This window comes from Chiloscyllium punctatum, chromosome 2 (assembly GCF_047496795.1).
Source record: "Chiloscyllium punctatum isolate Juve2018m chromosome 2, sChiPun1.3, whole genome shotgun sequence".
Lineage (NCBI taxonomy): Eukaryota > Metazoa > Chordata > Chondrichthyes > Orectolobiformes > Hemiscylliidae > Chiloscyllium > Chiloscyllium punctatum.
Window position 1 is genome coordinate 15,185,069 of NC_092740.1, and position 13,015 is coordinate 15,198,083.

General features: G+C 37.8%; 1 protein-coding gene across 11 annotated transcripts in view; it reads left to right on the forward strand.

Annotated features, from left to right (window-relative positions):
* Positions 1 to 13,015, forward strand: part of add1 (adducin 1 (alpha)) — a 189,815-nt gene that overhangs the window by 173,884 nt on the left and 2,916 nt on the right. For 7 of the 11 annotated variants that reach the window (XM_072594181.1, XM_072594198.1, XM_072594189.1 and 4 more), the window contains 2 exons: positions 5,599 to 5,796; positions 7,169 to 7,276. In XM_072594181.1, the coding sequence (XP_072450282.1) occupies positions 5,599 to 5,796; positions 7,169 to 7,276 (306 nt within the window). Of the gene's footprint in view, positions 1 to 5,598; positions 6,049 to 7,168; positions 7,277 to 10,134; positions 10,169 to 13,015 lie in introns of all 11 variants that reach the window. The other 4 variants (XM_072594254.1, XM_072594264.1, XM_072594267.1 and 1 more) reach the window with 4 other exon arrangements.

The window sequence follows — 13,015 nt, forward strand, 5'->3', positions numbered from 1 at the left end:
CATAGTTTACTATGAGAGAAGGACTTGGCATGGAACAGCCTAGAAAAGGTTATTGCATGTGCTGGGAAACTTGTACTACAACACAAAAATCACATTATAAACGTCCATTGCTCATGAGTAGTGGGAATGAATTATGAATTTTTGAACTCTGAGAACATGGCAGAAGCTACTGATCATGAAGTTTCATGTATTCTGCAAGCCATGAGTTCTACAATTTGGAACTAGAGATCAACCTAGTGAGCATTCTGTGGGTTGCCTCCAATGCCTGAATATTTTTCCTCAAATAAAGGGACCAAAATTGTTGGCTCTCTAAAAAATCCAAGTGCACCACATCCACTGGTTCTCCCTCATCTGTTTAGCTAGTTATGTCCTCCAAAGGACACATTAGCTTTGTTAAACATGACTTCCCTTTCAACAGTCTGTGTTGAATATTTTTTAATACAGCTGGTATTTTCCAAGTGTCATACTATTCCAGCCTTTATAATAGATTCTAGCATTTTCCCTACTTTTCTATCAGTCTTGGGATATGAGCAATACTGGCTGGGCCAGCATTCATTGCATGTCCCTAGTCACCTTTTGAGTCAGTGGTGGTAAGCTGCTTTCCTGAATTGCTGCAGTCTATTTGGTATAGGTACACTCAATACCATTAAGGAGAAAGTTCCTGGATATTGGCTTGGTAACATTAGAGGACCACCCTCTGTATTTCCAAGTCTGGATGGTCAGTGGCTTGGAAGCAAAGTTTCAGGTGGTGGTAATCCCATTATCTGTGGCCCTTGACCTTTTAGGTCGCAACCATAGTAGGTTTGGAAGGTGCTAACTGGGGAATTGCTGAGAGAAGAAAACTGAATTCCAGACTGATTAACCTGTCTATTTTTTTAAAAAAGTTGCATTACATTTGTTACCTTCAACTGCTGGTAATATTTCAGAATCCACAGAAAACCACGTCAGTAGGGGACAATTGTATGTGGATAATCACTTGAACTTAGATTGGCTATGGCAGAAGTGCTAGAAAGTGAGATTTGTGTAGATAGGTCAACACTAACTCGTTGGGTCAAAGGGCCTCTTCTGTGCTGTATGACCATCTCGATGACAAGAAAGATTGTAAATTCCCTTTACATTTGCAGGCCTTGGAGAACATTCCCAATAGTGGGCAGAAGGATTCAGCCCAATATCACTGCCATTTCTCATCAGTATTGGTCCAAGCAGGTTAAAGAGCTGAATTTCAGAAGTAGGGTGATGGTGACTTCCTTTGACATCAAGGTGGCATTTGGCATGGTGTGGCATTGAAGAACCCTAGACAAATTGAAGGCATTGAGAATGAGGGGCAAGGAAAATATGGTGCGCTGGCTGGAAGCTGTTAGGTGAATTGACCATGCTAAATTGCCCATAGTGTTAGGTGAAGGGGTAAATGTAGGAGAATGGGTCTGGGTAGGTTACACTTCAGGTCGGTGTGGACTTGTTGGGCCGAAGGGCCTGTTTTCACACTAAGTAATCTAAATGTAATCTAATCTAATGCAATTATTGAAAGCATTGTAGAACAAACAGTCTTCAATGCTTCATCAACGACCTTTCCTCTGTCCTAAGGTCTGAAATTGGGATAATATCATCGTTCAGTCCAATTCACAATTCCTCAGATAAATTAAGAGTCAGTGCCTAAATGGACAAAATTCAAGCTTATGCTAATCAGTAATAAATAATATTTGTATACATAAGTAAAACACAAGAGGCATCTTCTACAATTGAGATCTTGAGCATCTTCTCTTAATATTCAATTGGATTAGCATTAGTGATTCCTCAGCATAAACATTATTGTGGTTCCTAAAGACCAGAACTAAGCAAGGCAGAGGCTGAATATTCTGAGGTAACTTACAACCTGACCCCTACCCCTTTTTTTTTTGCTGTATCCTACTAGAATATTGTCCACATGCCTAGAAGAGTGCAGCTCTGTCAACATTTGCGGAGCTCAACATCATCCAGAATAAAGCAGTCCATTTGATTGGCACGCTAAGTCATCTTGAAAATTCACATCTTCCACACACGTGCCATGTCTGCAATATGCATTCATCAAGGTTCTTTCAACAACACGTTACAAATCTGATGCTTCTCCTACTTAGAAGAACAAGGAATGTGACCAAAGAACAAAGAAAATTTACAGTCCAGTTACAGGCCCTTCAGCCCTCCAAGCCTGAGCCGATCCAAATCCACTGTCTAAACCTACCGCCCAATTCCTAAGCATCTATATCTCTCTGCTCCCCACCTACTCCTGCATCTGTCCAGATGCACCTTAAATGAATCTACAGTGCCTGCCTCTACTATCTCTGCAGGCAATGTGTTCCAGGCACATACCACCTTCTGTGTAAAGTACTTGCCACATGTATCCCCCTTAAACTTTTCACCTCTCGCCTTGAACACGTGACCTCTCGTTATTGAATCCTTCACCCTGGGGAAAAAGCTGATCTCTATCCACCCTGTCTATATCCTTCAAGGTTTTGTAGACCTCAGTCAGGTTCCCACCTCAATCTCCTTTTTTTCTAATGAAAACAATCCTAACCTACTCAACCTTTCTTCATAGCTAGCAGCTTCCATATCAGGCAAAATCCTCGTAAACCTTCTCTACACCTTTTCCAAAGCGTCCAAATCTTTTTGGTAATGTAGCAACCAGAACCGTACAACATATTCTAAATGCGGCCGAACCAATGTCTTGTACAATTTTAACATGACCTGCCAGCTCTTATACTCAATAGCCTGCCCAGTGAAGGCAAGCATACTATACGCTGCCTTGACCATTCTATCCACCTGTGCAGCCACCTTCAGGGCACAATGGACCTGAACTCCCAAATCTCTGCTCATCAACTTTTCCCCAAGGCTCTTCCGTTTACTGTATAATTTGCTCTAGAATTAACTTCCCAAAATGCATCACCTTACAAAAGTTAATCCTCCGAAATTCATTTTTCTGGTCCTTTAGAATGTTTCAGAAAATGACAGGGGCTTCAGCTGGTTTGCATAATCAGCTTACAGATTTCTAGGTTGGTGCCTAGTTTTCTTGTCTGATTTACACAGAATTGCTTTAAGATCGCTGGCCAGATCGCACCTTTACCACTGCCAGATTGGTGTGCATGCTGATCTTGCACAAGAAATAAAAATAAAACACACCTCTCTATGCAGCCAGGAAGCATAAATGGAAATTTGGAAGAACCAAGCCTTAATCTTTCAGTTTAGAGCGCATCTAGAAAAGTCCAAATTTAGCCAGTGTTCACTGTAGATAAGCTAGATCTACATTCAATTGCATATTGTTAATGAAACCTGTAGAGGGCAATTCTCAAGGGCAGTTAGGATGGGCAGTAAATGCTGGCCTGGCTAGCAAAGCTCATATCTGCTGAATGAATAAGAAACCTCAAAGTTCCAGCAAATCTTAATAGCATAACTGGCAAGCATTTCATCATGAATGAAAGCTAGCTCAGGTTTGACTAGCAACTCGTAGAAACATCTGGTGTTTGGGATATTGTTACGGACCAGATCAGACCCTTCTCAATAGTTTAAAAAGTTAGCTTAGACCCTAACTTTTTCTTTAAAGGTAGATATGAAATGCCTGCTCCAGACTCAGGTACAACTGGTCAAACCACTCAACATTAAGCAAAACTCTATTTATTTAAATACTATAGTTAAAATATAAACCAAGGAATCTAGAATTCCACAAGGATCTGTTCTGGGACCTCTGCTGTTTGATTTTTAGAAATGATTTGGAAGGATGTGTTAGTAAGTTTGCTAATGACACAAAGGTTGATGGAGTGATAGATACTGTGGAGGGCTACTGGTAGGTTCCTAACGGGACATTGACAGGATGTAGAACTGGCCTGAAAAGTGGCAGATGAAGTTCAACCTGGAAAAGTGATTCATTTTGGAAGGTCGAATTTGAATGCAAAATACAGAGCTAAAGGCAGGGTTCTCGATAGTGTGGAGGAACAGAAGGATCTTTTGGGTCCATGTCCATAGATCCCTCTAAGTTGCCACCCTAGTTAAGAGTTGTTAAGGAGGCATATGGTTTGTTGGCTTTCAGTAGCAGGGGCATTGAGTTTAAGAGCTGCAAGCTTATGCTGCAGCTCTGTAGAGCTCTGGTTAGACCACACTTGGAATATGGTATGCAATTCTGGTCGCCTCATTATAGGAAGGATGTGGAAACTTTAGAGAGGATGCAGAGGATATTTACCAGGATACTGCCTGGAGTGGAGGGCTTGTTTATTGAAGAAAGGTTGAAAGAGCTAAGGCTTTTCTCATTGGAGCAAAGAAGGATGACAAGTGACTTAATAGAGGTGTACAAGATGATGAGAGGTATAGATAGTGGATAGCCAGAGACTTTTTTTTCCCAGGGTGGAAATGTCTATCACGATGGGGTATAATTTTAAGGTGATTGGAGGAAGGTTATGGGGAGATGTCAGACGTAGGTTCCTTACACGTGGGTGGGTGGAATGCCCTGCCAGTGGTGGTAGTAAAGTCATAGACACATTAGGAACATTTAAGCAACTCTTGAATAGGCACATGGAAGATAGTACAATGAATGGTATGTCGGTTAGTCTGATCTTAGTAGGATAAAAGGTTGGCACAGCGTCGAAGGGCCTGTACTGTCCTATATTCTAGAATAATTTACCAGTGGAAAACCTAACCAAATAATAGATACAGTACCTATTACTATTTAACTGTTCCAATATAATAACATCCCATAAACACATCCTTTGGCCAAAAGGTAAATTCAGACACTGGTTCTTACATGCAGGAGGGAACAACATTTGAGAGATTTCAGAGAAAGTCAGTTAAGAATCATTTACTGAACCTTGCAATCCTTCAGGGACCCAAAAAAGCTTCCAACTCTATAGCTTTAAAAAAAACTAGAAAGCTGGGGGAACTGGCCACTCTCCCTTTCCATTGTTGCCATCTATTTCTAAAAAAAAGCCTCTTAAATTATTGACTTAGGCTGGCTCCAGTAGACACTTTAGCACTTCTGCCTTTACCACCTCTCTCTTTTTAAAAAAAAGAACAAAATAACCTTTTTAAAAGTGACCGCATCCTCCGAATATAAAACAAATCTGCAGTTTACATTCAATTTTAAAACTCTTTAATGTTACACAACTTCAACTGACATTGGAATGCAAACTGCCTAACAGATACTGTGTAGGATGATCTGCATCGGTATGAATAGCATTGCCTTCATTGTTTCAGGCCAAAATGAAAAAGATTCACCCATTGAAATTGGTATATATGAATACTAATCTCATTCCATGACAAACTAGCCTCTAATTTTTAAACATTCACCCTATTTGTTCGTTTTTTGATTTGCAGTAATTGGGGAGGATGAAATGCATGAAGGTCTTTGAACCAACTGAAATAATATTGTGATGTAGTAATATGCAGTTAAACAGTTAGCCTTTTAGTTGTCGGTGAAAAATCAAGAAATGCGTTAACCACAGACTTTTATTTCAATGAAGAGAGCTTTTACGTGTGATCCATTGTACTTTTATTAACCAAGCTTATGGTCTATTAAATTGTTGTGTTCATAATATTTGGCAACATTTTTATTTGCATGAAACCTGTTATCTTACCTAGTTGAGAATGCTACAGCCCAAATTGGGGAGACCTTGGCAAAAGTTGAGTTCACTCAAGTGCATCAAGAATGTCCTGATGGCAAGGCAGATGACATGGCAATTATATCGCAAATGCACCCTATCCTGGAGAAAATGACTGATACCGAAGTCGATCAAAACCAAAGTCTGTCCTCAGTGCATGAACTTGTTCATAACCAAGGTATTACAACAGAAACAAAATCTCACATCAGTCAAGGAAACTCTACAAAGGGAGAGTCTCATTACAGTTACATGCAGATGTTGGATCAGGAACCTTCCTGCATTGTAGGCCAGGTCTCCGTGCAATTCAACTCAGAACATGTGGACAGAAAAGAATCTCTACATAGCCAGTTACACAGTGCTGTTGTCAAAGCACTTGCCAGTTCTGGTGACCGTATTCCTTCATCTGACCCTTCAGGTACTGGTCAGCAGGGTAAGAGCCAGACTTTTTGAATGAAGAAGCACAATACCCTCTAATCCAAAACATTGGGATCCTGAACTTGATTTACCTTTTTGTTTCTTGACATGCTGAATCTTGGCTATCACTGACCTCTGACTCAGTTTTTGATCGGTTGTTAGAGTATCTGGTTGCTCAGGACTAATTTGAATTTGTTCTTTTTCGGGTCTGGATTTTCTCTTGGTCTGTGCAGTTCTACAATTCTTGTCTCAGTTTAAAATAATAATCACCCTTGAACGCTCTTGGTTTCCTTGGACTCTTGAAATGATGCACACTTCTCATCTTCCTTTGCATGCTATAGAGTTTAGAAAAAAAGTGATGGTGTCATTAATCTTCAAAACAGCATTTTCTTTTTCATACATTTTTAGGCACGACTGAAGGAATTTGTACATTTTAATTTGGATGAAGGATTTTGGATAAGATTCTCTACAGTTTGCTTTAGTGTTGTCTAGTTTACATGCTGCAAATGTTTGCAAAAACTTTATTGAATCAGGATGCTCCATATGACATTTTGGTTTGATTTGATGAAAGTGTTTTCCAACATATCAATTTGGTGATTGAATTTTCAGCCCCACACGATGCCAACTTTAACGTACTGATTTGAATTGTTAGCACCTTTATCAAATTTAACATTGTAGAGACTGCTAAAGGGATTACTGCAGTTGAGTTCATTTGCTTCCGTTAATGCCCATCTGTATGCTTTAGTGAAGGAAGCAAAGTATTTTTCAATCTCTCTGGTCTAATAATTTGCAGTGGATGTTGGAGGTAGGTAGGGAAAATGCATGCAAAAAGACAAACTGTAAACTATTAGATTATTTATTCCTTTGTTAGCTAACCTTGTCAATGAGAGAGGCTGGCTATATATCTAAATTATATAGTGGATTGCTATCCATCATGGTAGACAACTGAGATTTTCCTGCTATCCCAGATCTAAATGACAATTGATGTTGAGGTTCATCCACCAGAGACTGACAAAAACAGGAAATTATGATCTTTGTGTAACCACAATGGAGGAAAAAAAACTCTGCAATCAAGGAGTTGATGAATTGTGCTGAATTTAAACCTTTGTCTTGTTTCCTCTCGTATTGATCTCTAGAGGTTTTAGAGTCCCAGTCAGTGGATGAAAAAGTAAATGATCAACAGAGTCCTACAGACCACACACCTACGCGCACTCCTCCCAGCACACCAACAAAGTTAGATGATGGTAAGATCCACCAAGCAGTTCAGGTTATCTAACTTTAAAGTATGGTGATTTATGATTGTTTGAATTTTGATAAAGGTATTTGTGCTTGTGTAACTTTCAAAAAACTGCTTCGTCTTTTAATTGAGCAAAAGTGTACAAGAAAGTGTGCATAAAAAATAAAATTATATCTAATTGTCAAACAACTGAAAACTATAATTGCAGCTGTGAAACTAGTTATAAAATTAGCAATAAACTAAATTCCAATTGAAATTGGACTTGCATACTTGCAAGTATAACTTCATGATCAGTGCTGTGCTTTGACTTGATCAATTACAAGAGGTTGTTGATTTTAAGAATTGCTGACTGATTTAATTCCAAAGCACAGTCCAAAATATGAGTAGTCTTAAGCATGAAGAATATAATAATGTGCACATCTTGTTCATTGCTGCTATTGGATTACACCTCTTTGTCAGAATTTGTTAGCTGACAAAAGCAATTGAGGCTGACTTTTTGCAGAGGTGGGTGGGATCAGAAAGAAGAGCTCTGCTGTATAAATGTATTTAGGGTATGGTCTGGAGTTGCAGGTAGGCCAGATTAGGTAAGGATGACGTGTTTCCTTCCCTAAAGGACATTAGAGAACCAGATTTTTTTTGTAACAATTGACAAAGTCTCCATTAGGATATGATTTGGAGATGCCGGTGTTTTAAGTTTAGTGATGATATTTTAGATTAGTGAAATGGATGATTTTTTAATATGCCACTCAGGTTAGTGTATTGGAATCTAACTGATAGTGCCATGCTTAGTTAACAATTCCATTATAATTGTATCCTATGACTAATAGGATGGTGGGAGGTGAGCTATTTCTCTTGTTTCATCTATACATCCATATTATGCAGACAATCAAACCAGCCATAAATAACTTTATATAAACAGTAACAAAAATGAACACACACATTAGGCAGTATTAATTTGCAGCAATAGAGAACTTTTGGCACTTTATAAGAAGTCTTTGCACTGTTGAATAATCATCAAAATATATAAAATTCACCTGACCTATTGAAATCAGCAATATCTTATTCATATGCTCACCTCTAAAGTACAATGTCACCGAGTGTTTGAAGAATGAGAGATCTAATTGAGGTATACAGGGTGCTAAAGAAGATTGACAAGATAGACATAGAGAGGATATTCAATCTAGAACGACAGATCATAGTTTTAGGATAAGTGGTAGCAAATTTAAAATAGAGCTGAGAAGAAATTATTTCTCTCAAATGGTTGTAAATCTATGGAATTCACAAACCCAAAGTGAAGTGGATGCTGGGTATTGAGTGAATTTAAGGAGGGCAGAGACAGATTTTTAATTAGTAATGTCTTGAAGGGTATTGAAGAATAGGCAGGAAAGTAGAGTTGAAGCTAAGATGAGATCAGCCATAATCCTATTAAATGTGGAACCGGCTCGAGAGGCTGAATTGCCCATGCCTGCTCGTGGTTCTTGTGTTTTCACTGCATTCAAGTGCCAGTCTAGTTCTAGTTAAAATTCTAGTGTGGGTATTGATCCATAGTATAATAACTTAGAAGCAAGAATGCAAATCAGTTGAGCTAAGCTAAGGAACCTAGCAATTGGGTGCATGTAAAGATCATTTTAAGTTTTTTGGGACCAATTCCAGCCTAGTCTGTCATGGCACTTCTCAAAACCTCCTTATTCCTAATTTCTCCTGTCAATAACACAGACAAAAACAAATTGTGTTATTAATATCCATAAATTTCTATCTGTTTTTCATTGATTGGGAAACATTTGTTAGAACTGTGCTTCCACAGGATAAGATAGATTCGAATCATAGAATTATTATGCTGCAGAAGGAAGTCATTTGGTCTCGTGCCAATCTTCTGCTTTTTGCCCCCATCCCTTGCACACTATTTCCGCCCATATAATCATCTTGAATGCCTCAATTGAACCTGCCTCCTCCACAATTTTTGGCAGTGCATTTTATACCCTAATCAGTCACTCTGGAAAAAAAAGTGTTGTCTCACATTATCCTTACTTCATTTGCACATTGTTTTGAATCTGTGCCCTGTCCTTGTTCCTTTTTCAAGCAGGAACAGCTTCTCCCTACCTACTCTATCCAGTTTGGTCATGATGTTAAAATTGTCTATAAAATCTCCTCTGTCTTCTCTTCAATGTATCCTCGACTGAAGTTTCTAATTCCTGAAACGTTCTTGTAAATTGTTTGTGTTCTCTCCAATGCATTCGCATCTTTCTAAAATGTGACATCCATAACTCCAGCTGAGATCTAACAAGTGTGTTATACAAATTCAACATCACCTCCTTGCGCTTGTACTGTAAAGTCAGTTATAAAGTGAATCATATTCGGGCTGCAGAAGAAATCAATTTCATTCCCTGGCTACTTAGAAACAGTTTTGAGCAACAGTTCTTATTGGGAAAATCTAAAGATTTATTAAGGGAATATAGGAAAGTATCTCCTGTCTGCAATTTGACCCCAGAGTGCTTTATATAACACCAAAAAGCACAGGTATATTAATTTATGTCAAATCCAACTTTAACTTTCGACCAGAATAAAAATAATTTATTATTCTATGAAATGGGTTGAATTTACTCTGTTCTCAGTAGTTACTTATAGTAATGGTTATTAAAAAAATGGTGTAATCTGATTTATGTATTTGTGCAACCTTCTGTCATGTTAGTCACTGTCCTGTTGTAGTTTTTCCATTCACTGGTCTCATCTGATTTCTCTGTTCTGTAATAATTGTTCTGTTCTTTTTTTTTTTGTTTAACACAAACGGCTGTTATGAATGCATAGATTTTTCTTCTTGTGCTTTTTTTTCCTCCACCCGCCTTCCTGTGGCTGCATTACAAACAGGAGCTGGATGTGCTAAAGAGTACCTGTTACCATAGTAAGTATTGTGCGTTCATGTTTAGAGCTGCTTCAATTAACCCTGCGAAACTTGCGTGCATGGCTTCCAGCTTTCGCATTCCTGTTCCCACTTCCATTTCCTCCTGGTTAATTGCCTACTTTAAACTGAAAACCACCTGAAATTCTAGAAATCCGTTTGATTTTACTCCATTGTTTTCTCACAAGAGTCAGAGTATGTATATTCTGAATAGACAGGAAAGAGAATTGTGCACTATCAATAAATTTCTTGTTTCATTTTATCTAGATGTCTTGTAATCTGATGAGAATTTATACCTTTCAAATGAAAAAAATGTTAATATTGTTTAATTTTAATTCCTTGATGCATTTTTTGAATAGTGTGTGCTGTGAAAGATGAGATAAAGTCTGCACTTGGTATTCGGCGTAAGTCTGTATGGTAAACATACTAAGATGCTGAATATTTTATGTTTGTGTTTCTAGCTCACATTTTTCAATATTATTTTACATGTCTACTTGTCACATTTCAGGAATATGAACAAAATACTAAAATTGTCTGACTCTTTAGTTCATAAACGCCAAAACTAGCTAACTGAATCAGGTTTTAGAAAGTGGCAGTAAACCTGTCTAATCCCTTTCCAATTCAAGCAATAACTTCTTGAAATTTGTTGCTATAACGCCTGAATATATCCAGCCTAGAAATTATTTGCCAATATTTGCCATCAAAGGAAGGCCATACGTCTGTATTTATTACACTAAAATTAATTAAAAGTGCAATAATTGATCTTTAGCCCTTTCTGCAAAAACAAGTGACTAAACCAAGAATTTCCATTAACCACAGTGCCCTTGTGAGCTTGCTGCTGCCTATACCAAAGCTCCTCTATTTTGTTTTCTATTATCTATTGTCTTTACCTCAAGCTAGAGAAAAGAGCACTATGATCCTGAATTGTGAGAAAATGTAGATTTGCTTATAACCAGAGTTGTGAAGAATGTCTATTGTACAAGTCTTGAAGATTAAATATTTGTAACAGTTGCATTGTGGTAGGATGGATTTAGAGACAGGAGAAAGAAACAGGAGTGTGTAATGAGGCAGCAGGTATTCTTTAATAGAATGCAAATTCAGAGCTTATGTCCAAGAGTTTTTCTTGGAGTAACAAGCACACAGGATGGCAAAATGTTTCACTGTATTTTAGAAATGGCTTCTTGCTGTATTGAGACATTGGTCTGTTGTAGGTGAGTGAAATATCATGGACTGATTTAGCTTTCTTGCCCACATTCATCTTTAACATAGAATTAAAGCCATCAGCTTTCAAGAACCATAGCACAGTGCCAGGTAATGGGTTGAAAATATTGGAAAGATTCTCAAATACTGCCTTTGGCAGTTGGTATATTGAATCCTTCTAATTACTAATGCAGTGTAATTTGGCTTAAAATTCCTTTCAGGATATTTCTGCAGTGAAGAACTTTTACATGGAAAAACTTTTTTTTTAAAAAAATAGGTCCCACATCAACCCACTCATGTGGGCTGGATTTAAACCCAGTCCTGATGCGATATGATGCCATGCAGGAGAGGATTTGCATTAATATTTCAATCCACCCTTTGCAGCAAATAAAATACCTCTCCAAAAATTTTGTTGCTGTAGTAACATAGAAAATTTGGTAACTAATTTGCGCTTAACAAAACCTCTCAAACCATACTAAGGTAATAACCACAGTGTGTTGGTTGCAAGGGAGAATTTCCCTGTTCATCTTCAAGAATAAGGTTTTTACTTTATTTCACCTAAGAGGGCAGACGGGGCACCAATTTAAAATGCCTTTTTGAAATGTGTGTACCTCTGGCAGTGCACCTTCAGGTCAGTTCATTGCTGGAAGCCAATTCATGAAAGTATTTAAATCTGTACATTTTCCTTGACCATGCTATAGTACAAGTAATTTACACGTTTACTAATGACAACAGTGTTTCAGTATTCCAAGCCATATTACAAATATAGTATTCCTGTATAATTTTGATAATCTTTGCCACAGATTGTAATTCTTTTCAGAAGCATAGAATTACATATACTTTATAAAAGTATGCTACTGAGTATTCTACTTGATACTGTGGCTGTATGAACATTTGTGCTTGCAATACTTTGAGCAGGGATATTGCATTCTTGGCAGTTTCTCATTGGAGTCAAGATGCTTCTTCACAAGATGGGACGAATGATTTTTGTCAATGGACCTTCTCAGTGCAGTCTTACATTTAATTATTGATGTTTGAGGAGATGTTTGATGTTAAAGTGACAGTTTCAAAAAAGTATTTTATAATCTGTGTTAGGTTTAAAACTGTTCTAGATTTCAGATCATCTTTGGTGTTACAGACTGGTTAAAACAACAACTTACACAAAAAGGTATAACAAAAATTTTAAGTGGCATTATATAGAATTTAAGCACAGAAATAAGCACTTTATGCAACCGCTGCATATTAGTTTAACCCTTCACTAGAGTGTTCTCCCATCTTTGCTCACATCAACTCGCCACTGTAATTCTCTGTCCCCTTCCCCTTCTTGTTAGCAATCCATTTCAACCACTTCTTATGATAGTAATTTCCACATTCAGCTAGCTGGATGGTCAAAACCTTAGTCAAAGTGGTAGGTTCAAATGAGTGATTTAAAGATAGACAGAGGCAAAGAGTTTTAGTGAGGAATTCCAAAGCTTGTGGCTTAGACAGTTAAAGGTATGACTGTCGGTTTTCAGGTTAAGGTGGTGGGCATGATGAGGTCAGAATTATCCTTGGAGGTCACTAGAAATAGCAAGGCCATGGAGTGTGTTGAATATGTAAATGAGAATTTTAAAGTTCTGATGCTGCCAAACTGAGCCAATGGTGATGGAT